Below are 25,974 nucleotides of genomic sequence, written 5' to 3'. Positions count from 1 at the left end.
TTTCTGTGACTAACAATTCATATCAGGGCCGTTTTAACATTCAAGCACAAGAAAAAAAGTGGAAACCTGATGTAATTGATGCATCTTGGGATAACAGACATGACGTTTATATTTCAAGCATTACCTGTCACCAGTGATAATGCAAATCAGCACGTTTACCGTGTCTGTGGTTCTTGTGTGTAATATATCTGTGGTTCGTGTGTGTATGAAAATAAGAAAAATCTATTAGATGAGACCAATTGAATCGAATATTATAAAAATGATCATATTTGTTACACCACCAGCATAATGTGTAAGCCATGGAGAAGTGTTTGTACAACAAAATACAAGTGGTCTAAAACTGATAATAATCAAATGACCCATGAATATTTACAAAAATAGAGCTTTAGTTAGAATAGAGCCCTTACGGACATATATTTTAATGTTTAAATCAGCCACAGAAATAAAACGCATGTGTTACTCTAGACCGTACACTGAGAGAAAATGAAAGTAAAACTAAATTGAATGCAGTACTATAAATGTCGACTAGTTGGCTGGTCAAAAACACAATTGGCTAGATGTCAATGCACAACAATGATAGTGGTTCAAAACTATATGTTTTGGCAGGCCGAATTGCATTATATTTTTGATGGAGGGAGGTGGGCGGGCCGTAAATGGCTCGTGGGCTGGCAGTTTGAGACCCCGGAGCTAGAAGATCAACTGTTATTCTCAACTATTGGACCAATGATGATGCTGAAGCCTGCTCATGCTTCAAATAAACCTTGAATATGAGCGGATGCCATATGGTCTCCCTAATAACTCCGCCCACAAACACACAGCATCACATTGAGTACGCATTTCTGTGAATGGCTAGCTTGTTGTCTTTGCATATTAAACCGCTATTGAAGTAAGTAAAATTATAGGGACAAATAGGCATACTTACTGCAGTTATCCATTTCGAATGAATCCAGTGGAATCTGGCTGCCGTTGTAAATGCAATTTTGCTGAGAATCAATTTCGCTTTGTCTTTTTCTGTGCCACTGCTGAAGCCAGTAAATGTCACACGAGCAGGTGAGCAGATTGTCCCTCAAAATCCTGTTCCAAAAAGAAGTAGCTGACATTTCTCATGCTTTCAGCTAAATAATATGTGCATATGACTTAAGATCTGTCATTTGAGGTTTTTTTCAGACAGAGGTAAATTCACATTTTCAGTCTCAATCACCAGCTGAGCAGAATAAATCAGTAAATTTGAGCACAGCAGTGTTTGAGTGCAGTGCGCTACTTACAGACTCAATAGAGTCACAGATTGGAACACCCTCCAACTGATGTGCGTCAGTGCATTAGAGGCCAGGTTTCTGGAAAGGAAGAGAAAAGATTTATATTTATTGTAGATTTATACTTGATAAAGATTTCTCTTGCGTTCAGAATGCATTGAAAGTTGCTAGGACATTTCTAAATGGTTGCTATTCTACACACCCAAGATGGGGTGTGTGATATATATTGTCAACGCTTAATAGCAGAATTGTTATTTTAGCAGTATGTGAGCTAGGGTTGGGTGTTGTAGGCGGTGGTGAGTTAAATATTTATGAATAATTATTTAATTCATAATGAATTAATTATTTGTAGCCTACCGTTTCAACTACCTGAACAACATGGTCCTTGTTTTACCCATAACCAAATCATAAATAAATAAAGATAAGTTACACACAAATTACCACCTGTCAATCACTTTTTCCGCGGGACTCTGGCATGAATAGGCAGAGTGATCTGTGTCATTATGGCGTCGACAAACTTGGTTGGTAAAAATGGTGCACAACCAACCAACAGTATCTGGGGTTTTCACTAAAATTACTAAAAACAAGCGCGAAAGTGAAAGATTGAAGCAGTGAACTGATGTTGTGACACGTTTCCTGATAGATTCAAAAGACTGAAGAGTCGTTAAATAGAGACAAGATTAATTAAATATCACATTTAACAACTATAGTGAGATGTGATCCAGTGGTACAATGCAAAGATGCGAAAAGACATCCTGCGATGCTATTCACACGAATGAGGCGGAGAGAATAATGCGTTTGACGCTCTTATCATTCAAGTTGGAAAATCTTAATTTTGTCGGCCATTCACGCCGCTTTATGACGTAGTGCCTTTTGTTGGTGTCCCGAGGGAAAATCCTTCTGACAGTTCTTGAAAATGGGGCCGGCTCAGTTGGAAGCACCACTGATAGCTTCCATCATCCAGGTACGGTTTCTGGAGGAGTTGATGAACTCACCTCTGAAAGGATCTAATGGACTCAATCTATGTCATTTATCAGCCTTCCTAAAGCATATAAAGCACAGCTACTGTCTCAATAAAATCCATGTTAGCCATTTAGCAACAAACCTGGAGTCAACAGACAGACAGAAGCACCTCCCATGATGCAAATTTGCATCTAGTGTAAAGTGAATTTCACATGAGAATGAAGCAAGTAAACTCAAAATGTTCACATCTAATTACGCGTGAATATCACTGTTTATTGGTTTGCCCAAGGCATGTCTTGTTAGAATAAGCCTATAATTTAAGATAAGAGAGTCAAAAAGAGCCTTGTTTCATCTTTTTTTTAATAAGACATGATATAGTATAAGTAATATCACACAAGCAAGAGTGCCATTTTTGTAAATGTTGTTGGCATTGCAAATGTATTAGCTTTTAACTGATTTCATACAGTGAACAAGAATTTAGTTCATGTGTTAGATTATAGACTCAGTATTAGAAAATGAAAACCCTTTCAAACAAAGCAGGAGCAGAACATTTCGCATGTCAGAGCAACACTGTGGTGTTTCATTCCTAAATGAATCTGTTATGAATGAAATGAGTCAACTAATGATTCAGTTATACAGTTTTTAATAAGAATTTTGTGAATGAATAAATAAATCGCTTATTAGGACTGGAACTTGCCAACATCTACTGGCAGTTTTAGTGCCATATTCATTTATGCATGTCAAAAGCTTGTCAAAAACACATTGAACATTATTGAATTATTATTATTTTTTTTTCCCCCAAATATACAGAGTTTAGAGGGGTTATTTATGAATATCGGACACCCCTAGCTCCAAGTAATGTTTTCCTTTTATTTTTATTAAAACTATTAGAAACCTTTTGGTTTATTTAAGTAATGCTCCAATTAAACAATAATATGGGATTAAAAAATGTTAAAAAGTGAAAACAAAGTGGAATAAATGTTAAGTTGTTATAAAAACTCAAATAGAAAAGCTTTATACAAATAAAACAGAAATTATAAAAATAAAACTGTTGAAAATATGAATAAATACTAGTAATATCTCAATAATGCTAAAATATCACGTGTCTAAAGTAAATCATTCAGTGCAAGTGGGGATTTTTGTCAGTTTTATTGTCTTATATTGAAATCTTAAATCATATCTCTTAGAAAATTTACAGTAGCAACAAATTAAGGATCTTTAATGTCTATAAACAGCATGGGCCCTATCATACACATGGCGCAAGACATGTTTGGCGCGATTTGTTGTTATTTTCAGACCAGCGCAACAGTAATTTTCAGGTTTTGCGCCACATTGTTTAAATGGCCAATCCATATGCACCACTTTGTGGACTCATGGGTGTGCCGGTTTATAAAGGAGGTGTGTTAAAGCGCATTGTTTGCACATTGCTATTTTGAGGAACTAAAATAGACACACTATTGACCAACTAAAAGCAGGTCTAAAGTGTGTTAGACCTTAGAAGAGTGTGTTAGTTATGGGCCTGTGCAGGTCCAAATGCTTACACATTGCTTAATACACACAGGATGTACAGCAATACACAAATATTTTTGCATATGAAAAAAATTAAAGGATTCAAATATTTCAAAAATATTATTTTATACCTAAATATAAAAAATCACTGCCTCCATGCCTCACCTTAGGGGCTTTTTTCAGTTTATTTATGACAATTTGCAATTGTATCATGTTATTATTATTGTCAGTATTATTTATTATATGCATATTTATGTTTGTTTTAATAAAAACAAGTTTATATTTGTTATGGCTGCAACAAAAAATCGATTAAATCGATAAAAAATCGATTATTAAAAGAGTTGGCAACGAATTTCATAATTGATTCCTTGTGTAACACGACACGGGGACGTTTGAGTATTAAAAAAACACTTGAGTTGAGCGTGGAGTGGAGTAAACAAGTTCTCTCTTGCGCTCTGATACAGAGTTCGGCGCCTCATAGACAGGAACGAAGAGGAAGTGAGCTCAACAGCAGGGTAAATCACTAAAGTAGGATTATTTTGTTCCGTGTTGAAGTGAGGACCGTAAAGTTCCTGGTGCTGGTGTTTTACTCGTTATCCAGCTTGACAAGTATGACAAGTTAGCGTTAACTCGTTTACCCGTAGAGCGGCAACTGAAAATTCAAACTGAGCTTTGGTGCATTGCCTGGTGCTGAGCCAGAGGACGTGTCATGTTATCACAATTATGCAGTGTTTTAACCACCTAATGCTTATTTTATATTTTAGACATGTAAATACACACAGGTACTAGTAAAACGATACATTTAGAGTTTGTAAAACACACAAGAAAGTCTAATAATCCATTCAAATATAATTAGTTGCAGCCCCAATATTTGTCCACCTGTCGGGTTTTGGAGATGTATTACCATATGGGGCATAAGAAAAGGACGTGTGTTTGGATATAACTCAGTTTTTTGACCACTCTTCATTATTATTGTTTATTTATTCGTTTTCTGGAAATAAGAACTGAATTTAGAAAAAAAAATTAAACAAATCTTTGCGCTTAACAATCAAAATTAAGTATGTAGGACAATGGATGTCTTCAGTGGAGTGTGTACAACACCGTTTCCTTATCCAAAAAGTAAAGGAGTAAAGAAAAGAGTAAAAGTAAAGAGGCCAAATGGAGGAGGCTCGTTCTTTACCCTCGCTGCAGATGGTCTGTTTAACTGTTTTCTCACTAGTGAAGTGTTCAGTTTTTCCACTTACAAAGTAAGTAGATAGCAAATGTGCCATGGCGCAATGCTACTGACTCTAATAGGGAATGAGAGATGAGACTCTGATTGGTTTAATCCACGTTATGCTCAAAACACACCCAGAACTCATTAAGAAAATAAGCACAACCCTGTTAGACCATGTGCTGGGGTGCAAACCGTATTTTTCATCCTTAAAATAGCAAGTAGATTCGGAGATGCCATTAATGCTTTTGCGCCATGCGCTGTAGACGTTGCGCCTAGATGGTTAAAATAGAGCCCATTGTGTCATGATCAAACCTTGTAACCTCACAGAATACAGAAATAACAAGCGCCACTATATTGACAGATTCAGTGCAGCGGAATATTTCATAGCAGCACTGTATTTCTAAATAAAACTGGCAATCATCTCTCTGTATTGGCTGACACTGGACTCAAGGCTTAATTAGAGTAGTAAATTTCCTCTCTTTCTCACAGACAGGCCAGAAAACCTTTGACAAGAATCACAAAAGTGAAATTTTGAAAGCCTGTAATGTTGAGCACAGACTTTTTTTGTTTTGTTTTATGCTTTGTACACAGAAAATGTTGTGATTCAAGGTTTCTGATTGAAAGATATTAGTTAGCTTGTCTAATTGAATTGGCGAGACCTTTCTAGGACGCTATAAAAAGAGAGATGACAGGATGATAACGGCTTTGCAGATATAGATTCTCTGTGGCAGGGCTAATGGGGGCCAGCAAGGGTTCAAATATTTGTTTTCCCTACTCCCAAAAGTTCATGTCAGATGGGTCGGCCATCGGGTCCTATCTATTACAGCTCGATTCTACCGTAGGGAGAAAGCGTCTGAGAATAGCAGCTGCCGTTACATACTGGCGTCGAGGGGAGGGGAGACCGCAGATTAAAGAAACGCACCGATTGAATGAGTCAAGCGGATAAAAAGCTAGATTCATTTATACGTATTATTTTTTAATACTGTACATCCCTAGTGCTTGCAGATCTTAGACACATCTGGTCCTCCGCGCAGCCCTCTGTGAAATATTGATTGCGTGATAATGGACCCTTAGTGGAGTGTATTTATTATGCATCAGTTGTCAATAATACGCCAAAGTGGGCGAGTAAAAGGTGACTGCTGGATATGCTCTCATGTTTCCCCCAGAACCCTCGCGTTCCCCCCCCCCCTCCCTCCTATGTGACCGCTTTTCCCCCCACATCAACAACAGTGGGCATGTCGCACACACTGAGAGATAATGATTACAAGATAGTGGAGATAAGGGTCAACAACCTTTCGGCTAATATTATTAGTGTTTGTCAAGGCGGTGATTAGAAATCTTCCCAACGAGGGGGGATAGATGTCAGCTCTTTTGGCTATAAAGTGGGTGATTAAAAATAGTTATGTGTACTTGTTCTCCCACTATTAGGAGAGTGATTGTAGTAGTGAGGTTTTTAGTTGGTTTGGCACAAAATTCATTGTACTAAATTCATATTTGTTATTTGGGATGGATGGATGGATGGATGGATGGGTGGATGATAGATTAATGGACAGATAAATATACAGACAGATAAAAAGATAGAAAGATGAAAGGATGGATGAATAGACGAATGGATGGATAATTAGACAAACATAAAAATGGTAAAGTAGATAAATAGTTTGATGGATAAACAGACCGAGGGATGGATATATGGATAGATGAATAGATGGACAGACACATAACTAGACAGACAGATGAACAGACAGAAAGATGAACAGATGGATGGATGGATGGATAGTTCGACAAACATGAATGGTGAAAGATGGATGGTTTGATGGATAAATAGACCATGGATGGATACATGGATGGATGGACAGATAAATAGACAGATGAAAAGACAGAAAGATGAAAGAATGTATGGATAATTAGTCAAACATCTGAATGGTAAAATAGATGGATGGTTTGATTGATGGATGGACGAACAGACAGATGAACAGACATAGTTGAACAGATGGATGGATAATTAGACAAAAATATAGATGGTAAAATAGATGGATGGTTTGATGGATAAATAGACCATTGATGAATGGATGACTGAACAGGTGAACAGACAGAAAGACGAAAGGATGGATGGGTAATTAGACAAACATGGATGGTAAAATAGATGGTTGGTTTGATGGATGGATGGATGGATGGATGGATGGATGGATGGATGGATTGACAAATGGACAGATAAATAGACATGAATAGACAGAAAGATGAAAGGATGGATGGATTAATGGATGATGGGTAATTTATTGGAGATGGATAGATGGATGGACAGATAAATAGACAGATAGATAAACAGACAGGAAGATGGATGGATGGATGGATAGTTAGACAACTATATGAACAGTAAAATGATTGGTTTGATGGATAAATAGAGCATAGATGGGTGGATGGATGTATGGATGGATGGACAGATAAATAGACAGATGAACATACAGGAAGATGGATAGATGGATAATTAGACAAACATATGGACAGTAAAATAGATGCATGGTTTGATGAATAAATAGATTATTGACAGACGGATGGATGGACAGATGAACAGACAGACAGAAAGATGAATGTATGGATGGATAATTAGACAAACATGGGTGGTAAAATAGATGAATAGATAGATAGATAGATAGATAGATAGATAGATAGATAGATAGATAGATAGATAGATAGATAGATAGATAGATAGATAGATAGATAGATAGATAGATAGATAGATAGATAGGTAGATAGATAGATAGATAGATGGATGGATGGATGGATGGATGGATGGATGGATGGATGGATGGATAGATAGATGGATGATGAATCAACTGATGGATAATGGACAGATAAACAGAATGATGGATGGATGGATAATTAAATAGACATAAGAATGGAAAAACGGTTAGTGGATGGATGGATGGATGGAGAGATGAATTATTAGACAGATGGATGGTTAACTAGGCATGGATGGATGGCTGAATGGACAGATGGAGGAGTGATGGATCGATCCTTGGATAAATGGATGGATGGCTAAATGGATGGGTGGATGAACAGACAGATGAATTAACTGAGAGATGAACGGATGTATTGACAGATAAATTAACTGACAAATTAATGGATGAATGCAGGTTTAAAACTATGGAATAAAAGATAGATGGATGGATGGATGGATGGATGGATAATTAGACAAACATGTAGATAGTAAAATAGATGAATGGTTCCATGGATAAATAGACCAATGTATGAATGGATGGATGTAGAAGAAACTGATTGGGCAATCAAGAAATAAAAAGGATGGATGGATGGATGGATGGATGGATGGATGGATGGATCGATAGATGGATGATGGATCGACTGATAGATAATGGACAAATAAACAGATTAACAGAAAGATGGATGGTGGATAAATAGACATGGATGGATAGATGGATCAAGAATAGAATGATGGAGCAATCAAAAAATAAATGTATAAAAAAGTATAAATGGAGAGATGGATCATTAGACAGATGGATAAAATATTAATAGATGGATGATAAATAGGCATGAATGGACAGATGGAGGTATGTAGACTGATTTTTTTGATAAATGGATGGATGGCTAGAAGAATCGATGGATAGATGGATGGATGGATGGATGGGTGAATGAAGAGACAGACAGATGGATAAACCATCTATCCATGGAACCATTCAGATGAACGAACTGAGAGATGGATAGATGGATGTATTGACAGATAAGTTAACTGACAAGTGAATGGAGGATCAGACCAACACATGGATCTAAAGAAATATGGATGGATGGTTGGTTGGTTGGATGGATGGATGGATGGATGGATGACAGATAGAGCCTCTGTCATGTGGTTAAAGTAAGCTACTGGATATCACGTCACATAATTAATACTCATTAACCAAGCTGATTTTGGGAAATTTCCCACCCAAAAAAATTCTCAGATTTTCCTCAAGCACTTACAGTAGATGCCATGATGATAATGAACAACATAATTCTTCAAATTTACTTTTGATTTAGCGGGAAGGAGGACATCAAATGATTTCTGGAAATGTGGTGCGGAAATTTGTTTTCCTCATATTTTGGTCGACTAACTTTAAATGTGTCTTGGGTTTTTACCGCCAGAGACCAATAAAGCAGCTTCACTCATCAGAATGGAAGAGGATTTGAAGTGATTGACAGGTACAAGCCCAGGGACCCAAGTGTATTGTGGGAAGGTCATTATTATATGTAAAGAACACTCACACATACTGCAGCTTGGAATTATGCTGAAAGGCATTTTCAGAGATGTACACCAACCCACAATCTGTTATTGTCCTGAAACAAACAAGAGAAGCATTAACCTTTCTTTTGTGTTTCCGCCCAAAATATCAGGCAGCACAACTGTTGATATTAATAAGAAATCTTCTAAAAGCAACATATCAGTATATAAGAATGATTTCTGAAGGATTCTTGACATTGACGGCTGTAGGAATGATGCTAAAAATTCAGCTTTGCATCACAGGAATATAACTTGACTTAAAATCACCTGTCCGTAAACGTATATCTAATTCTTTATTTATGTTTGTAAGTACCATATACATCTTAACCCACTTGAAAATCTTTTGTATACTGTCATACTTACAAATTCTTCAGTTCTCTGTAGTTGGCGAGGTCTACATCTGTGATGTTCTCCAGGTTGGGTTGACTCTCTATGTAGCTAGAAGAAAAACAGGTTGAAATTAAACTAGTTTTTCATCAGCAGTGCCTCAGAACAACCATTTTTTGGTTTCTCAAAGAACTTTTCAGTGATCAGTTCTTAATAAGTATATTGATTTGGAGTCTATACTGCTCAGTGAGCGCCGTCTTTCGAAGGAGATGTTAAACCGAGGTCCCGACTCTCTGTAGTCATTAAAAATCCCAGGATGTCCTTGGAAAAGAGTAGGGGTTTAATCCTGGCCAAATTTGCCCACTGGCTTCTGTCCATCATGGCCTCCTAACCATCCCCATATCATAATTTGTTTCATCACTCTGTCTCCTCTCCACCAATTAGCTGGTGTGCAGTCTGGCTCAATATGGCTGCCATCATAATAATTTCTTACATTTACATAGCGTTTTTCTGGACACTCAAAGCACTTTACACATTGGGGGGAATCTCCTCATCCACCATCAGTGTGCAGCATCCAACTGGATGACGCGAAGACAGCCATATTGCGCCAGACCGCACACCACACACCAGTTGATTGGTGGAGAGGAGAAAGAGCGATGAAGCCAATTATGATATGGGGATGGTTTGGAGGACAGAGGCTAATGGGCAAATTTATCTAGGATTAGTCAGGACCTCGGTTTAACATCACATCCAAAAGACGGCACTCACTGAGCAGTATAGAGTCCCCATCAATATACTGGGGTGTTAGGACTCACACAGACCACAGGTTGAGCGCCCCCTGCTGGTCTCACTAACACCACTTTCCCATGTAGTTTCCCTTCCAGGTACTGACCAGGTGCAGCCCTGCTTAGCTTCAGTGGGTGACCATGTGAGAGTTGCAGAGAGCTAGCTGCCAGCGAAAAGAACCCTTAAAAAAGATTATTATCTTATTGCGAAGAACATTTAAAACTTTTAAAGAACTAGGGCTGCGCACTGTGTGGGGAAATTATCTTATAGCAACAATATTATATGCAATATCCATGTTTCAGAAAAGTGCAATAAACTAAATACATTTTATTTGCCAAGCATTTGGTTGATGTATGCCCACTGTAGGTTGTTGATCCAAATCTGACCAATCAGATAAGGCCTTTATCTTCATTCTGACCTCTCCACACTGTAAAATTATTCCTGCTTTATTTTTTTTGTTGAATCAAATCAACGTTTCTAGTCATCTCAACTTAAGGCTGGTTTATAATTGTGCGTCAAGTGATCGGCGTGAAGCACGACACCTGCCTTGCGTGTTGTCATGCATTTAAACTTATGCACGCTGTTTGAGTTGCTCTGCAATAACACTTCCGAAACACTAGCTGGCAGTAGGTTTTTATGTTCCTCTGTGTCGAGTTTCTTTGCTGGTGTTTTTTTTTTCTTAACACTACACGTAGCTAACACTTGCTCATTTAGAGGCGGGAACCATTGGACGTGCAACGACTTTAATCATAAGGTAAACACAAAACAGTCTCTATCTGGACATTCTTTATGGGCCACGACACTTGTAAACGCTCACTCCAATGGGCTCGCTGCTTTCAGCACTGCCCATGCTCATCAGCACTCCCAATCCGACCAATCACAGAGCTTGCGCTACGCGTCATTTTGACGCGTTACATTTTTTGAGAGGTGCGCGTCAGCAACAGCCATGGTGAGGGCAATGCCACCGTGGGAAGGCTGGGCCGGATCGTACGCGTGCGCTTGACGCAGAAGTATAAATCAGCCTTTACATCAGTCATCCGAAAAATATTGAGTTAAATTTTGTATAACTTATAAAAATGAGTTGAAACCTGATTAACTTCTTAAAATAAGTTAAAGCAACATAAATATGTTTGTTGTCTTGACTTTACAGTGCAACAGGTGCTGTTAGGTGAATCTAGGGCTGAAAATAAATACTAATGCAGGGAGAAAAGAGTTCAATGATAACAGCTAATAAGAATCAGAATTTCCGCCAAGGTCTGTGGTCATTCGTGGAGTTTTAAAGTCTAATTGTCTGCACCTTGATATAGTTTTTCCTTAGGCTTAGTCTCTATTTCAGAGGTCGCCACAGCGGAATGAACTGCCAACTATTCTGGCATTCACACACACACACTCATAAACTACGACCAATTTAGTTTATTCAATTCCCTTATAGCACATGTCTCTGGGCTGTGGGGGAAACCGAAGCACCCGGAGAAAACCCACTCCAGCCAGGACTCAAACCAGCGACCTTCTTGTGAGGCGACAGTGCTAACCTCTTTATTTAATTAGCTTGGAAAAATAACTATTACCAGTTTATTTTAATATGATCATTACATAAATAAATGTTGTTTTTTAAGTTAGTTATAATGGTGCGGTGGCACAATGGGTAGCGCTGTCGCCTCACAGCAAGAAGATCGCTGGTTCGAGCCTCGGCTGGGTCAGTTAGCATTTCTGTGTGGAGTTTGCATGCTCTCCTGTGTTTGCGTGGGTTTCCTACGGGTGCTCCGGTTTCCCCCACAAGTCCGAAGACATGGTATAGATTAATTGGATGAACTAAATTGGCCGTAGTGTATGAGTGTGAATGGGAGTGTATGGGTGTTTCCCAGCGATGGGTTGCAGCTGGAATAAAACATGCTGTGGTAAATTCTGCTGTGGTGACCCCAGATTATTAAAGGGACTAAGCCGAAAAGAAGTTGAATGAATGAATGAAGTTACTTATATCATAAGAAATATCACTATGGCAATACTGAACATCAATATCGCATCTCGCATATTTTCCCAGTATCGTGCAGCCCTATAAAGAACCCTTTTCAACTATAAAGAACCATCAGTGCCAACATTTATCCTTTCTTAGAAGGTTGATTGTGTTGAGTGCCGGTTGGTCCTTAGCCGGCACCATTCTCTGTGTTGCGAATCAAGACACTTATTTTCTGTATGATTCTGATCTATTTATTTGGTGCAGACATGGTGGCTCAGTGATTAGCACTGTCATCTAACAGCAAGAAGGCCGCTGGTTTGAGTCCCAGCTGGGTCAGTTGCCATTTCTGTGTGGAGTTTGCATGTTCTCCCCGTGTTGGCATGGGTTTCCTCCGGGTAGTCCAAAGACATGCGCTATAGGGGAATTGAATAAGCTGAATTGGCCGTAGTGTATGTGTGCGAATGAGTGTGTAGGGATGTTTCCCAGTTCTGGGTTGCAGCTGGAAGGGCATCTGCTGTGTAAAACATATGCTGGATAAGCTGGCGGATCATTCCACTGTGGCGACCCCTGATGAATAAAGGGACTAAGCCGAAGGAAAATTAATGAATGATTTCAGATATAGTTTTAATCATCAAAATGCAGTCAGTTGCTTCTGAAACCATTCATCTTGCTTCATCTACCCTTCCAGCCATTTTTCCAAGCTTTTTTTCTTTTCTTTTCTGAGAATATTCTATTCAAAGAGGCTGTGTGTTGAATTCCCTTGCACATTTTTCTTTCAAAAACCCCAAGTACTTCTCATTATTGTTCAGGCTTTCATTGGCAGCATAGGAAATCATGGAGTTCTGTAATGGGCTGTTCACATATAGTCAAAAAAAAAAGCAATTAATACATACAGTTTCTTCCATATAGTTAATTTGAAGTGAAAATATGTTAGATCTTGTAATTAAAATAGTTTTTGAACTTTGTTTTGTATTCCCTGGCAATGATTCAGCTTTGTATTGAAACTTGAATAGCTCCATTGCCATGTTTGTTAATATTTGTTCTTGAGGTTGCATTGCAAGAATCTTAAACCGGCAATGCTTTAATGTGCACCTGAGTACATATGGGGGGGGTTGGGAACCTTGTTTCATATCCACTCCAGGGCTCCTGAATGTTGTGTCATTGAAGTGTGTGTGTGTGTGTGTGTGTGCGCGTGTGTGTGTGTGTGTGTGTGTGTGTGTGTGTGTGTGTGTGTGTGTGTGTGTGTGTGTGTGTGTGTGTGTGTGTGTGTGTGAGCGCGTGTGTGTGTGAGCGCGTGTGTGTGTGTGTGTGCGTGTGTGTGTGTGCGATTCCAGTTCTGTGAGTAAATTAAATATCGCTGTGCCCTTGCAAGGCATAAGCACCATCAGTGAAGTATTTTGAAATCGATTACTTTTTCAATTCCACATAAACAGTTTCACTGAAAAGCACTTAATACTACCAGGAATGAGGACTCCGATTCTTTTTGAGAAACTTTCAATGTTTTTTTCGTAATGGCTCTGTGAATCGAACTATAGAGCTTCTCTTTATATGTGAATTAATGCGTTCAGTAGAAGAAGCATAGTTGAAAGTATAAAACTACATTAAAAATACGATATAATCATCTAGAATTATCAGTGTCAATTGAGGACATCACTTGACCAAATGAACCACAGAACTAATGTCATAAATACTTTTCATCTTCATCCTCCTGCTAATGTAGATGTTGGACTGAAGCAGCTAATGTTAATTGATACTGATGAAGGGCGGGGGGGTTGAAGAGCTACTGAGAGAATTCAGCTGCTGTCTGGGCCTTCACTGCCTTTCTAGACCTTCCTTACTTCATGTGTTCAATATCTTTTCCCTGTGTAATTTCATTTTATTACGCATAACTTAATTTGTAAACTAATTCGATTTGTTTTCTTTGCATATATAGATTTCTTTGGTTGTTACCAACATCCGGTGAAAATTTCAAGTCAACGGCACCTTCAGAAATAGGTTTGCTGTGAAAGATGGGGACACATTCAATACTTATTTTCTCCGCTGCATACATGAGTGTGTACCCTTCAAAGATCTCTCTTTTAAATAAATATCATCGGATCAGTGTCAATCGAGGACATCACTTGACCAAATGAACCACAGAACTAATATCATAAGTACTTTTGTAAACCTTCTTGACGAAATCACATAAGTTTATTTTCATGTGCAGAAAAATGTTTTGTTGTATACCAAAGGGATAGTTCACCAGAACTGAAAATACAGTCATCTTTTACTCACCATTGACTTGTTTCAAACATGTTTGACTTTGTTTTTTTTCTGTTGAACACAAATTAAGATATTTAGATGAAGGCTGTAAACCTGGAGCCATTTACCTCCATAGTATTTGTTTTGTTTTCCTACTATGGAGGTCAATGGTTACTGCTTTTCAGCATTCTTTAAAATATATTCTTTTTTGTTTAGCAGAATAAAGAAACTCTTAAAGGTTTATATTCTGTAAATAGTGTGTAAATGTTAATTATTGGTCGTGAACTAATGCTTTAATTTAAAAAAAAATTAAGCATTTAGGTGTTTAGCATTCTTTTAAATTTCTTATTTAGTGCTCAAGAGAATAAAGAAACTTATAAAGGTTTATTGTTAGTAAATATACATTTTTGGGGGTGAACTAGACCTTTAATTCCAAAATAAAATGATTTAGTCTATAGTCATTGCTTTTTTACCATAGTATTTTTTTTCTACTATGCAAGTCAGTTGTTACCGGTTTTCAGCATTCTTAAAAATATACTGTATATTTATTTGTTGAACAAAATAAAGAAACTCATAAAGGTTTATAGTCCGTAAATAGTGCATAAATGTAATTTTTTGGGGGGGTGAACTATCTCTTTAATTCCATTTAAAAAAAAGTTTTAGTCTATTATCATCTAGATTGCTTTTTTTGTCATAGTATTTTTTTTCTAGCTACTATGGAAGTCAATGGTTATCTATCGGTTTTTAGCATTCTTCAAAATTTCTTCTTTAGTGCTTAAGAGAATAAAAAACTCTTAAAGGTTTATCGTCAGTAAATAGTGCGTAAATATTAATTTTTTGGTTTGAACTATAGTTTTAATTCCCAATAAAAAGGTTTTAGTCGTTAATCATTGCTTTTTTTCCATAGTATTTGTTTTTTTTCTACTGTGGAAGTCAATGGTTACCGGTTTTCAGCATTGTTCAAAATATCTTCTTTTTTGTTTAGCAGAATAAAGAAACTCATAAAGGTTTATAGTGAGTAAATAGTGCCTTCATTTTTTGTGCTGAACTATCTATTTAATTCTAAAAGAAAAAGAAAAGGTTTGTCTAATCATCTACATTGTTTTTGGATTGCATCAGTTGAGTTGCTCTCTAACATTTGTCCATCATCTATCCTTTCTCATATTGCTTGAAACTATGACTGTTTAGCTTGTTCCAAACCTGTCTGACTTTGTTTCTTCTGTTAGACACAAATAAACATGTTTTGAAGAAAGCTGAAAACCTGTAACCATTGACTTTATAGTACAGGATGTCTTTTTTTCCTACTACGGAAGTCAATGGTTACTGGTTATCAGCATTCTTCAAAATATCTTCTTTTTGTTCAACAGAATAAATAAACTCGTAAAAGGTTTATAGTGAGTAAATAGTGCGAAAATGTAATTTTTTTGGCGCGAACTATCCCTTTAATTCCTAAAAAAAAAAGGTTTGTCTAATCATCTACATTGCCTTAATGTATTGCTTCAGTTGAGTTGCTCTCAAACATTTGTCCATCATCTATCCTTTCTCATATTGCTTGAAACTATACCTTTTTACTTGTTCCAAACCTGTCTACTTTATTTCTTCTGTTAGACACTAATGAACAAGTTTTGAAGAAAGCCGTAAACCTGTAACCATTGACTTCCATAGTATCTGGTTTTTTTTTCCTATTATGGAAGTCAATGGTTACCGGTATTTAGCATTCTTCAAAATATATTTAGTGTTCAACAGAATAAAGAAACTCTTAAGGGTTTAAAGTGAGAAAATAGTGTGTAAATGGTAATTTTTGGGGTGAACTATCCCTTTTATTTACTAATCATCTACATTGCTGTTTTGGATTGCTTCAGTTGAGTTGTTCTCAAACATTTGTCCATCATCTATCCTTTCTCAAACTGCTTGAAACTATGACCGATTTTGATGAAAGCTTTAAACCTGTAACCATTGACTTCCATAGTATGTGTTTTTTTCCCTATAATGGAAGTCGATGTTTACCAGTTTTCAGCATTCTTCAAAACGTCTTCTATTTTTGTTCAACAGAATAAAGAATTTTTGGGGGGGGAACTATTGCTTTAATTCCAAAAAAAGAAAACATTTTGGTCTATAGTCATCTAGATTGCTTTTTGGCCATAGTACTTGTTCTTTTTTCTACTATAGAAGTCAATGGTTATCGGTTTTCAGCATTCTTCAAAACATCTTCTATTTTTGTTCAACAGAATAAAGAAACTCATAAAGGTTTATAGTACGTAAATAGTGTGTAAATGTAATTTTTTGGGGTGAACTTTCCCTTTAATTCCAAAAAAAGAACACGTTTTAGTCTAATCATCTAGATTGCTTTTTGGCCATAGGACTTGTCTTTTTTCTACTATGGAAGTCAATGGTTATCTGTTTCAGCATTCTTTAAAATTTCTTCTTTAGTGTTCAAGAGAATAAGGAAACTCTTAAAGGTTTATAGTCAGTAAATAGTGTATACATATTTGTTTTTTGTGAGTGGAACTATCCTTTTAATTCCAAAAAAAGTTTTAGTCAATAATGATCTACACTGCGTTTTTTTGGATTGCATCAGTTGAGTTGCTCTCAAACATTTGTCAATTTCTCATATTGCTTGAAACTATGACCATTTTACTTGTTCCAAACCTGTTTGACTTTTTTTCTGTTGGACATAAATGAAGATATTCAGATGAAAGCTGTAGACCTGTAACTATTGACTTTCATAGTATTTGTGTGTTTTTTTCCTATTATGGAAGTCAATAGTTACCAGTTTTCAGCATTCTTCAAAATATCTTCTCTTTTGTTCAACAGAATAAAGAAACTCATAAAGGTTTATAGTGAGTTAATGTGCGTAAATGTGAATTTTTTGGGGGGAACTATCCCTTTAATTCCCCACAAAAAAAGGTTTTAGTCTATAATCTACTTCCATAGAATGTTTTTTTTTTTCCTATTATGGAAGTCAATGGTTACCGGTTTTCAGCATTCTTCAAAATATCTTCTTTTTTGTTCAACAGAATGAGTAAATAGGGAGTAAATGTTCATTTTTGGAGTGAAGTGTCCCAATTCAAAAAAAAAAAGAAAGAAAGAAAAGAAAAGTTTGATCACAGCATTGAGGCAATACAGTGACTCTGGTAATAATGCGGCTGTATATTTATATAACTAAAGACATTTCCACTGGACTTCACTGGAATCGGTTGATTCTGTTCGAGAAGCACGAACAGATATTTATTAGCATCTGATTGACCCAGAGAGCCATAATGCAATTACAGAGCAGGTGGGGACGACATCTCAAACTGCTTGGCTTATTGAATCGAGTCGAGTGGGCAATATTTCATCTATTGTTTTCAGCGGGGGCATTCGCGAGCAATCCACAGAATGGAATTTACTGCATGATGAATGATGTATTTCTGCCGCTGGTATGAAGTAATGGTCTCTTGTTTTCCTCCCTGATAGAAGCGCTGGTCCTCTGTGCTGTGCCCATCTCACTAATACAGCCAAATGCTGCAGGGTTTTTTTTACGGGTACAAAGTGTTCTGTGTAAACACACGGCGAAAGAGCGTTCTCTTTATTGATTGAATGCCTGTAGTAAATGTAGAGAGTCTACTGGAGTTCAGAGAATTAGACTTGAGCAGGTGTACTGGGACAAACAACAAATTACAATGGCAACTGTGCAGAGCTTTATACAGTGATGATGTCAGACATTGTGAGATGGCATTGTAAGCATATACTGTAGAATACAGTCTCATCATGTATGCATACAGCAGGGAAAATAAGTATTGAACATGTCATGTTTTTTACTGGAAATAATATTTCTAAAGGAGCTGTTGACATGGAATTGAACCAGATTTTGGTAAAAACCCAAACAATGCACACATAAAAATAAAACAAATAAAATCTGAAAAATGAGTTGTGTTATAAATATGACACAAAGAGAAACTACTGAACCACTGAAACATATTTAATACTTTATTTAAAATAATTTTTTGGTGATGCTAGCTCAAAGATTTGTATTTTATATTGGATTCAAGTTAGGTGATTGGCTGGGCCATTCTACAGCTTGATTTTCTTTCTCTGAAAGCATTTGAAAGAGTCTCCTTGGCTGTGTTTTGGATCATTGTCTTGCTAAAATGTCCACTTCGGTTTCATCTTCATCATCCTCATAATGTAGATGTTGGATTGAAGCAGCTAATGTTAATTGATACTGATGAAGGGCAGGGGGGTTGAAGAGCTACTGAGAGAATTCAGCTGCTGTCTGGGCTTTCACTGCCTTTCTACACCTTCCTTTCTTCATGTGTTCAATACTTTTTCCCTGCATCATTTATTACACGTAACTTAATTTGTAAACTAATTTGATTTGTTTTCTTTGCAAATATGGATTTCTTTGGTTGTTACCAACATCCGGTTTCAGGTCAACAGCACTTTCAGAAATATGTTTTCTGAGAAAAATGGAGACACATTCAATACTTATTTTCTAGGATTACTGTGCAAAAATTAGTACACCCGGTTAGGGAATAATACTGAAAACAATTTTATTCAACCCAGGCTTCTGAAAACGTACCACTATATACATTTCTGGAAAGCGCCAAATATGTCCCAGGAGGTACATTTTTTTTTTTTGCAGTTTTTGTTTTTGCAAATCCACGTGTGTATGCTTTTTGAGATCTCAAATTTCTCTCACGAGTCAGATTTTTACCACATTTTCAGATTTTACAACATTCTCACCCTGTAATTTACTTGTTTATTTTATTTTTTGGCTTCTGTTTTTGTCTTACCCGCTTTCTGAAACCGTTCTTTACCAGACTCAAACCCCGTCGTCGCAGTCAGCTTCTCTCTGCATCTCAAGTCCCCCGACGTACATGGTGAGCTACTGGACAAACTGGTAATAGCGGAAAAGCCATCCATATTGAGGTAAACTGTCATATCGCCCCATAGCATTGTTTTAAACACGGAATGGAGCCATACATACTTCTGGCTATGTAATTTGCGATTTCCAGAAATGTATATAGGGCTACGTTTTCAGAATGAACCTGTGTTGATTTTATTTTATTTTTTAAAAATGCATTTAGTAACTTTTTGTAACACCTCACTTAAATTGAAATGTATTATCTTGCTGTTATAAAAGATGTCAGGTGACCAAACACTTATTTTAATGAGTATAACGGTTTAATAAAAGTGTTTTGTTTAAATGTTCACTGAAAAATGGATAAAATGTTAATTTTCAAAACAGGTTGTTTTTATATATACTGCGCACTGTATATGCATGTGTACACAAATTATATATATATATATATATATGTATATATATGTATATGTGTATATATATATATATATATATATATATATATATATATATATATATATATATATATATATATATATATATATATATATATATATATATATATATATATATATGCTTCAGTTGAGTCTATAGCAGGGGTGCCCTAACCTTTTCATATTAAGGGCCAAAAACCATTGATAACCGTGAGTCAAAGATAAATACTAAACTATTTAACATTAAAATTGCCTTGGGTAATTTCCGAAATCATTTCATAATATTGATAAAAGTAAATAGAAAACAATACTTTAAATTATATTAACTAACGCAGTATATCTTTTGTTAATTCTAACTTGCTGCAATAAAAGCATAAACAATCATATTTATAACACAATGGAGTTCAGGGCTGTCAAGCAGAATCTGCCTTTGCCTTGATTCACTCACCAAAGTCTCTGCATTGTCTTCTATCTGTCGTATGTACATTAAATCTGATTAATTTACACTGTTTACATTGAAACGTTTCATTTCAGATAGCTGTTTTGTAGCTTAACAATAAAACAAACAAATATAAGGTTACATTAAATTTGAAATGGCAATCTCTAAACCATTCTCAGATGGCATGGTAGGCCAAATCAAAGATCACCATGGGACAACTTTGGCCCTAGTTTGGGCATCTCTGCTCTATAGAAAACAACTGCAGTTACACCAGCATGTCAAAGCTGCTCTTTTCCATCCAGCGAAATTGAATTGAGTTTCAGTTTAAGGCATTTGCATTTTAAATCGAGTCAATCAAGTTGCAGTCGAAAACATTTTGTCGTCTTCTATTAGTCCTAATGTCACTTTAAACTTGTGTGACATTTCCGCCCCCATAGACATCAACAGGAGTTATATCAGCATGTCAAAGCTGCTTTTTTTCTGTGCATTGGCATTGAATCTAGTTTCAATTTAATCCATTTGCATTTGAGTCAAATGTTTGAGTAAATCTGAAAGCGTTATCTATTTCGATGGCACTTCAAATTCATATAACATATTTTCTACTAATGAAACAACAGAAGGTAGTATCACAAATGTCAAAGCTGCTCTTTTCATGCATTTCATACAATGAAAATGCTTTCAATTTAATTTGAGCTTCATTTATTTTTTATTTTTCATCTCTTCCAGTGCACCAAGTGGTCCAGATTCTGAAAGCCTGATCTCAAAAAAGCAAAGTGTGCCATTTCAGCATAATGATGCAGGTTGGGGCAATGAAAAAGCACCCAATGACGTACAGTTGATCAAAAACAATCTCTTCAGCCTCTGTGACACAGATATGGGCAGCGCACAGTGTGACCCACATACATCATCAAGGTAACACACATCTCAGTGGCACCAAATTGCAAATAAAATGAGCTGAAATACCATAAAACACATTAATAGAATAGAAGTTGCAGCATTGTTTTAAAGCAGGTGCATCTAAGGATCTTTTTTTGACTTAATGAATCATACCGTTTCTCAGCAACCGTGTAAAAGCACATCAGCTTTTCATGTCGTATGGTAAAGTGATATATTTAACAAACTGACAGGCTTTTTCTATCATCATAGGGGATGAGAAAGAGATTGAAGGAATGAGAAAGAGATTGCATGATTTTGTAAAAGGTATGATTATTATGTCTCTTACTATACACTTGAGCGATATAAACACTATTCTGAATGAAGTGCACGAAACTGATCTCAACATTCTCCACAAATCTTGCACCTCTGGGTTTTATTTGTCTAAATGTACACACGAGATGTTTTCTCACAGTTTCCGAGAATAGATTACATACCTGACACTCTTAAGGGCACTTAAAGAGAAGCTCAGCAGCACAAATGTACTGTATGTAGCAGGCCACTTTCCTGCAATCCTTGATTAGTTTCCAAGGATTTCTTTGTATTTGAGAAAAGTTCTGCTTCTGTGTATTGTGGTTCTACAAATGAAAGGGATAGTTCACCCAAGAAATGAAACCCTCGAGTTGGTTATAAACCTTTATGAGTTTCTTTCTTCTGTTGAGCACTAAAGAAGATATTTTGAAGGAAGCTGAAAAAAAATGACTTCCTTTTTTGTTCCTAATATTGATGTCAATGGTTACAGGAATAAGTGTAGGGAGAGTAAATGATTACATCATGTTCTTTTTACATTTTTTTTGGTTGAACTATCCCTTTAAATGAAATGTACAGTAGTCAACATTCACAGTGGATAAAATTTTTGATCAAAATTGACGTAAAAACAAGAATGGTACCTGTGTTATTCTTTTAAATTGAAAACAAAGATTTAAATATGATTGTGATGTATTATATTGTCACTTCTTTACATAAAAATTATCTCAATAAAAAGATTGTTAATAAAACAAGAATGGGTGTTGTTCAGTAGCTATAACATAACTTGATGAAAGGTGATGAACCACTTCAAATGTTGACTACTGTATTTAAAGTACTGTTTTAAAATACTGTATTACTGTATTGACCACAATAAATTCTGGATCATGGATCATGCATGGATCGGTCTGCCAGGAAAAAAACACAAACGCATACACAAACTAACTAGCCAAGTGCACTGATTTCTTCAAACAAGTCATGAAGGCCCATCACTTTGATTAAACTCATCCATCTTCACCATTTTTTCAATTTCGATGGAAGTCAGAGCTTCTTTACCCAATCATCTCACCAAAAGCTAACCTGAATACTTGGTCAAAACCAAACTCAGCAACTTTACCCAATCACTTCAACATTTTATCTTCTTAAACACAGAACAAACCGAATACTTGCTCAAAACCAAACTCAACAACTTTTCCCAATCATCTGAGTGTTTATTCACTGTAAAAATAAAATGCTGGGTTCCACACAATTCCTTTATGTTATCTCAACACAAATTAACTTTAATTTTTTTTTTTTTTTTTTTTTTACAAATTTAAGTGGATTGAACACATAACAAATAAGTTGTCCAAATAAAAATACCTCAGGAATTGTGTTGATTCAGCTTATTTAAAATAAGTAGTTTGAACAAGTTGGAAAAATCTTTTTTTGGTCAAAACCAAATTCAGCAACTTTACCTTAGCATCTCAAGGTTTTATCATCTTAAACCTTCAGAACTAACCTGAATACTTGGTCAAAACCAAGCTCAGCAACGTGACCTAATTATCTCAACGTTTATTCAATGTAAAAATACTGGGTTCCACACAATTCCTTCATGTTGTCTCGATTAAGTTAACTTTACTTTCAACTTCCCTCAAGTTAACTTTAGGTAGATTGAACGCAAAACAATTAAGTTGTCCCCAAAAAAACCTCAAGAATTGTGTTGATTCCCAACCCAAATACTTCGTCAAAATCAAACTCTGCAACTTTACCCAATCATCTCTAAATATTATTTTATTAAACCTTCAGAACTAACCTGAATACTTCATCGACACTAAACTCAGCAACTTTACCCAATCATCTCTAAATATTATTTTATTAAACCTTCTGAACAAACCTGAATACTTCATCATAACCAAACTCAGCAACTTTACCCAATCATCTCAACGTTAATTCCTTAAGCATACAGATTGCAGAACTAACCTGAATCCTTGGTCAAAACCAAACTCAGCAACTTTACCCAATCATCTCAATGCTTATTCACTATAAAAATGCTGGGTTCCACACAATTCCTTCATGTTGTCTCAACACAAATCGATTAAGTTAACTTCATTGTTTTTACAAATTTAAGTGTATTAAACACAAAACAATTAAGTTGTCCCCCAAAAAAAACCCAAGAATTGTGTTGATTCAGCTTATTTTAAATAAGTAGTTTGAACAAGTAGGAAAAATCTTTTTTTGAGCGTTCCTGCTTGCAGAACTAATCCAAATACTTGGTCAAAACCAAACTCAACAGCTTTACCCAGTCATCTCAACATTTTATTTTATTAATCCATCAGATCTAACCTAAATACTTCATCAACACCAAACCTAGCAACTTTACCCAATCATCTTTATGTTCATTCCTTAAGCCTACAGCTTGCAGCGCTAACACGAATATATGGTGAAAACCGAACTCAGCAACTTTACCCAATCATATCAATGTTTTTTTTCTTAAACCTACAGAACTAACCTGAAAACTTCCTCAACACCAAACTCAGCAACTACCCAATCATCTCAACGTTTATTCACTGTAAAAATGCTGGGTTCCACACAATTCCTTCATGTTGTCTCAACATAAATCGATTAAGTTAACTTCATTGTTTTTACAAATTTAAGTGTATTAAACACAAAACAATTAAGTTGTCCCCCAAAAAACAAGAATTGTGTTGATTTAGCTTATTTTAAATAAGTAGTTTGAACAAGTAGGAAAAATCTTTTTTTGAGCGTTCCTGCTTGCAGAATTAATCCAAATACTTGGTCAAAACCAAACTCAACAGCTTTACCCAATCATCTCAGCACTTTATTTTATTAATCCATCAGAACTAACCTGCATACTTCATCAACACTAAAACCAGCAACTTTACCCAATCATCTCTAAATAATATTTTATTAAACCTTCAGAACTAACCTGAATACTTCATCAACTCCAAACTCAGTAACTTTACCTAATCATCTCAACTTTTTATTTTATTAAACCTACAGAACTACCCTGAATTCTTGGTGAAAGTCAAAGTTGAGCAACTTTACCCAATCATCTCAATGTTTATTAATTAAGCCTACAGCTCGCAGAACTAACCCCAATACTTGGTCAAAACAAAACTCAGCAACTTTCCCCAATCATCTCAATGTTTATTCATTAAGTCTAAAGCTTGCAGAACTAACCCAAATGCTTGGTCAAAACTAAACTCAGCATCTTTTCCTAAACATCTCACCAAAAGCTAACCTGAATACTTTCTCAAAGCAAAACACTCAGCAACTTTACCCAATCATCTCAATGTTTTATTTTCTCCTCAACCTACAGAACTAACCTGAATACTTCATCAAAACCAAACTCAGCAACTTTACCCAATCATCTCAACATTTTATTTTCTCCTCAACCTACAGAACTAACCTGAATACTTCATCAAAACCAAACTCAGCAACTTTACCCAATCATCTCACCAAAAGCGAACCAGAATACTTCCTCATAATGAAACTCAGCAACTTTACCCAAACATCTCAACATTTTATCAACTTAAACCTTGAAAACTAACCCGAATACTTCCAGACTCAACTTACATTTCAGTGACGTTTTCACTCTCCTGTGGTGCCAGCGCCGGGATGCTGGTGATGCCATCTGACTCCAGGCATTGTAGCATAGCGAAGGAGCAGCGGCATGCGCTTGGGCATCCGCTCAAGACCGGTGCAACCAAAAAGAGGAGAAAACCCACAACTGGGGCCACCCTACAGTCAGCCATGCTGGGGTTTGGAGTGAGTTTGTTATCCTGTGGGGGAAACTCCACCCTGCAAGCAGCAACTCTGGATGTGAGGGGAAGCGGCTTTTCTCTTGGCCAGCACTCAGGGTTATGATCCCATCCAGGAGCTGAGCTATTGAGCCGTGTAGCAGGGCCCTGGGGAACGGTGGGCTGTTGCCTCCTCTCCTCCTCTCACTACCTCCCAGTCCGAGATGGAGAAACGGAGGGGAGGGGCAAAAACAGTCCATTAGTTGAGTGAGAGTGTGAGATGAGAGAGAGAGAGAGAGAGTAATGGTCATCAGACACCTCAGTGACACTCTCAGAAGGGAATGGGTTAGCCTGATCTGTGAGCTGCAGGTGGATGTGGATGATGGGATCCACCTGTTAGAGCTTACTGTGAACTTTGAGATCAGAACTCAAAATTCATCACTCTGCATTCCTTTGGAATAGGGGCGCATGATATTGTAAAAATCTGATATTGTGATACTTTCTGCGATTAAATATTGCGATATGAATACAGTTTCACAAGATAGTTTGGATAGCACTATTTGATGTGTTTTTAGGGAGTTTAACAGTATTCTGGTACAGAAATTGAATAATCAAAGTGCAGTCAATGCTTTTCTTACTTTGTCTAGTTTCTAGTCCAAATATCTAAAAATTCTTAGAGTAGTTATTAATATTGTTTAGTTTTCAACTTGAGAAGAAATAAGTCAAAATTAAGAGTTTTTTTCTTAAAACAAGCAAAATCATCTGCCAGTTAGGGAAGTAAAATAATCATGTCATCAGTTTAAATTGTTGACAAAAA

The 25,974-nt window shown here is 36.3% G+C and overlaps 1 protein-coding gene across 1 annotated transcript in view; it reads right to left on the bottom strand.

Annotated features, from left to right (window-relative positions):
- Positions 1–25,258, bottom strand: part of ntrk1 (neurotrophic tyrosine kinase, receptor, type 1) — a 67,109-nt gene extending 41,851 nt beyond the window's left edge. The window contains exons 1-5 of the mRNA XM_056475756.1: positions 24,994–25,258; positions 9,575–9,649; positions 9,196–9,267; positions 1,266–1,334; positions 923–1,074 (exon numbers count right to left, since the gene is read on the bottom strand). Coding sequence (XP_056331731.1) covers positions 923–1,074; positions 1,266–1,334; positions 9,196–9,267; positions 9,575–9,649; positions 24,994–25,172 — 547 coding nt within the window. The 5' untranslated portion in view covers positions 25,173–25,258. The remainder of the gene's footprint in view (positions 1–922; positions 1,075–1,265; positions 1,335–9,195; positions 9,268–9,574; positions 9,650–24,993) is intronic.
- Between the last annotated feature and the right edge of the window lie 716 nt (positions 25,259–25,974).

This window comes from Danio aesculapii, chromosome 16, assembly GCF_903798145.1.
Source record: "Danio aesculapii chromosome 16, fDanAes4.1, whole genome shotgun sequence".
NCBI lineage: Eukaryota > Metazoa > Chordata > Actinopteri > Cypriniformes > Danionidae > Danio > Danio aesculapii.
This window is presented reverse-complemented; position numbering and strand designations above follow the sequence as displayed.